At 49.0% G+C, this 3,497-nt stretch overlaps 1 protein-coding gene across 1 annotated transcript in view; it reads left to right on the top strand.

Moving 5' to 3' along the window:
* PRDM15 (PR/SET domain 15) overlaps positions 1–3,031 on the top strand; it is a 59,372-nt gene extending 56,341 nt beyond the window's left edge. Inside the window, exons 21-22 of the mRNA XM_045284805.1 lie at positions 1,394–1,606; positions 2,552–3,031. Coding sequence (XP_045140740.1) covers positions 1,394–1,606; positions 2,552–3,031 — 693 coding nt within the window. The remainder of the gene's footprint in view (positions 1–1,393; positions 1,607–2,551) is intronic.
* Positions 3,032–3,497: the final 466 nt, after the last annotated feature.

Here is a 3,497-nt window from a genome sequence, read left to right as displayed (position 1 = left end):
ATATCTTTTGATAGCCAGGCACCATCAGCTTTCTTTACCACATTTGCTTATGCACCCATTTTGTCTTCAGCGATCGTGTTGGGATACTTTACATACTTTACAAAAATTATTTTAAGAAATCATTTTATTGTGGGCTCTTACAGCGCTTATAACAATCCCTACATCAATTGAATCAAGCACATTTGTACGTTGATGATGTTGCCATCATCATTTCCAAAGCATTTTCTTTCTACTTGAGTCCTTGATATTAGCTCCTCTTTTTTCCCCTCCCTACTCCACCCTCCCACCTTTGTGAACCCTTGATTTGTAAATTATTTTTATTTTCATATTTTACACCACCTGCATCTCCCTTCACTCATGCTTCTGTTGTTTGTCCCCCTATCTTGTCATTCTTATTGGCTTTTTAATTTTTCTTGATTTGGTTTTGTATGTTTTTCCGTATATGAAATCCAGGATAAGTAAATGTATAGAAGTGGTAACTGGATTAGTAATTCATTACCGGGGACATGGCAGAGGGGGACCTGGGGAGCTAACAATAAGTACAAGGAATGTTCTAGAATTGATTGTGATGATGTCTCCACAGCTCTTTCTGCTGTGACTGAACTGTTAATTGGTGTGATGTGTGAATTATGTGTCAAAGCAAAAACACCGTAGGTGTTTAAATAAACGCACTCTTCTCTGGTGTTGGTCCCCAAGCACTGGCACTCCCAGTCGTCAGGGGTTGTCCTCTCACTTCTTTGGTGAGGTCTTTTGAGCAGATTTTAAATTTTTACGAGGTCCCGTTTCCTCAGGCTTTTGCTGCTTGTGTTTTTGTTATTAGGTAATCCACTGTTAAAAGCAAAGTCTGACAGCATCAAATTCTAAGAATTTTAAAGTTTAGAATGAAGGAGGCAGAAGCAACATAAAATAAGGAATGTTTAAAAATATTCATGCTTTTAGTTTTCACATGGATGTCTTTAATCCATTTTGTTTTCATACTGTTTGGTCTGGTGTGAGGCATGGGTCCTTTTCATTTCCCTGCCGGTGGAAATCTCGTTTTCCCAGCAACATTTTTGGAAGACTCTTCTTTCTTCATTGACTGTTCTTAGCACCCCTGTCAGAAATCTGTTGAGAGGAGATGTGTGGCTTTCTTTCTGCACTTTAAACGCAGTTCCATCGGCCTGTCTGTCTCTTGACATATTCAATACCAGGCTGTTTTGATTACTGTAGTTGAGTAATATGCTTTAAAGTTAGGAAGTGTGAGTCCTACTACTGCCTTCTCTTTCAATATTGCTTGATATTTTTTCTTACACTGAAATTCTAACTTTTCGAGTCCTGTGCCCAGGTCAGGGTGGAGCCCCCCCTACCACCCAGTGAGCTTGACCTTGTCCTTTGTTAAACACGTGTCCTGCAGCCTGAGCTGACCCTGGAGCCGGAGGAGCTGGAGGAGGGCAAGCACTCCAAAGCTGCCAAGCGAGCTTACAAGAGGAAGCAGAAGCCAGAGGAGGAGGCGGGAGCCCCCGTGCCTGAGAGCGCCACCTTCAACGAGTACCCCGAGAAAGAGCCCGAGTTCACGGGCAGCAGCGTGGGAGACGAGACCAACTCCGCGGTACAGAGCATCCAGCAGGTCGCGCCACTTCTTCCCATGTCCGCGAGGTGCCCCCCAGCCCTGCCACGAGAGAGACACGCACTTCCCCAAATGAAAGCCCTCCCTTGACGTTGCTCCCACCCCTTTGTCAGTCCACCTGCCCTGGTGGTGGCGGCGGCCGCGGCAGCCATGCAGTCAGCTCCAAATCCTGGCTGGCTGTGAGAGACTGACACGTGGCTGTCCTTAGTGCCTCACCCCCTCAGGGGCCGTCTTCCCACGCCATGTCAGGCAATATTCTGCCCCAGTCCATAGGCGGCGCCTCTATCAGGATCTTAGGTCACCAGGCTTCTCTTCCTAGTCTTAGTGTGGAACCTGTCCCCACGGGTGACCAGGTATTTGAGCTACTCGGGGTAGTGGCATGCGGGTCACAGGGACTTCAGGTAGCTGTGATCAGCTGACACCTCCCGTTCCCCACATGAACATTAATTCATGTCAGTATTCCCACGGCTTTCTGCCCTGTTGGCAAAAATCATTACATTTATTTGGTCATTTATCCTTGCACACATGCACGCACACACACACACACACACACACACACACACACACACACTGCTGCTTTCTTCATTATTTATTATCTCTTGATAAATAATAGCTTTAGTGTTGGGGTTTTCCTGCTCTGTCACATATCATCAGTGCCAGCACCCACCCCACAGAGAAATGTGTGTTTGTCGTTGTGTCTCATTGCCTTTCACCCGTATAATTGTGTCTTTGTGGTTCTTCTCGTCCAGAAGCCAACTCTTTTAAGTTAAGTCATTTCGTTAGGAAGTGAGCCTTAATTATTTAGTTTAATCTCTACCCCCACCCCCAAAGAAGTTTTGCCCCCTTGTCCTTTGGGCAGGGTGAAGGCGTGGCATGGGAAGGGTTCTCTCGTTCACAACTCTGTGGAAGCGTTTGACCATTTGATGCTCTGTGTCACCCTTCCAGGTGGTGGTGACGCTGGGCGACCCAAATGTCACCACCCCGTCGAGCTCCGTCGGCTTGACCAACATCACCGTGACCCCCATCACCACCTCAGCGGGCACTCAATTCACCAACCTCCAGCCGGTGGCGGTTGGCCACCTCACCACCCCAGAACGCCAGTTGCAGCTGGACAACTCCATCCTGACCGTGACCTTTGACACCGTCAGTGGCTCTGCCATGCTGCATAACCGCCAAAATGACATCCAGCTACACCCGCAGCCCGAAGCCACGAACCCACAGTCTGTGGCCCACTTCATCAACCTGACCACCCTGGTCAACTCCATCACGCCCCTGGGCAATCAGCTCAGCGAGCAGCACCCACTGGCCTGGCGGGCCGTGCCTCAGGCAGACGTCCTGCAGCCCCCACCGCCACAGCCCCCGCAGCCGCAGGCGGCCCCACCCCCAGTGCAGGCAGAGCCGCAGCAGCAGATGTACAGCTACTGAGTCTCCCTGCAGAGAACTCCGAAATAGAAAGACAGGGAGGCCCTGGCGGGTTTGTGAGTCTCGTTGCTGGATACCAAACAAACCAGAAAGGTCATACCTTGCAATGTCGGTCAAGGTTGACATGGTCTCTGCAGAATTATCTCCACCCACCCCCATACACACTCCCACATACAGTACAGCGTACCAGGCCAGGATCTGACCTGATAGGCGCCCCTCCCCCCCCCCACACACACATTTCGCCTTACCCAAGGTTGTACATCAGACCTTCCCTTACAAAACCCAATTTTGTCTTACTCACAAAAACTTTGGAAAGTTAAACTATGGAGAAGCAGCTTCATGGGAGGCAAGTGCTATGTTACTAGGAACATAGATGGTTCATTTTGTTTTTTGCCTTTAGCCCTTGAGTAGTGTGTTTGGGAAACAGGCAGTATTCAGACCTGGCAGTACGCAGCCACAGAGCCCAGCC

The sequence above is a fragment of the Echinops telfairi genome, unplaced genomic scaffold (assembly GCF_000313985.2).
Source record: "Echinops telfairi isolate 266 unplaced genomic scaffold, ASM31398v2 ScPeMD7_7469;HRSCAF=8507_0, whole genome shotgun sequence".
NCBI classification, from domain to species: Eukaryota; Metazoa; Chordata; class Mammalia; order Afrosoricida; family Tenrecidae; genus Echinops; species Echinops telfairi.
Note: the sequence above shows the minus strand (reverse complement) of the source record. Positions and strands in the feature narration are given on the sequence as shown.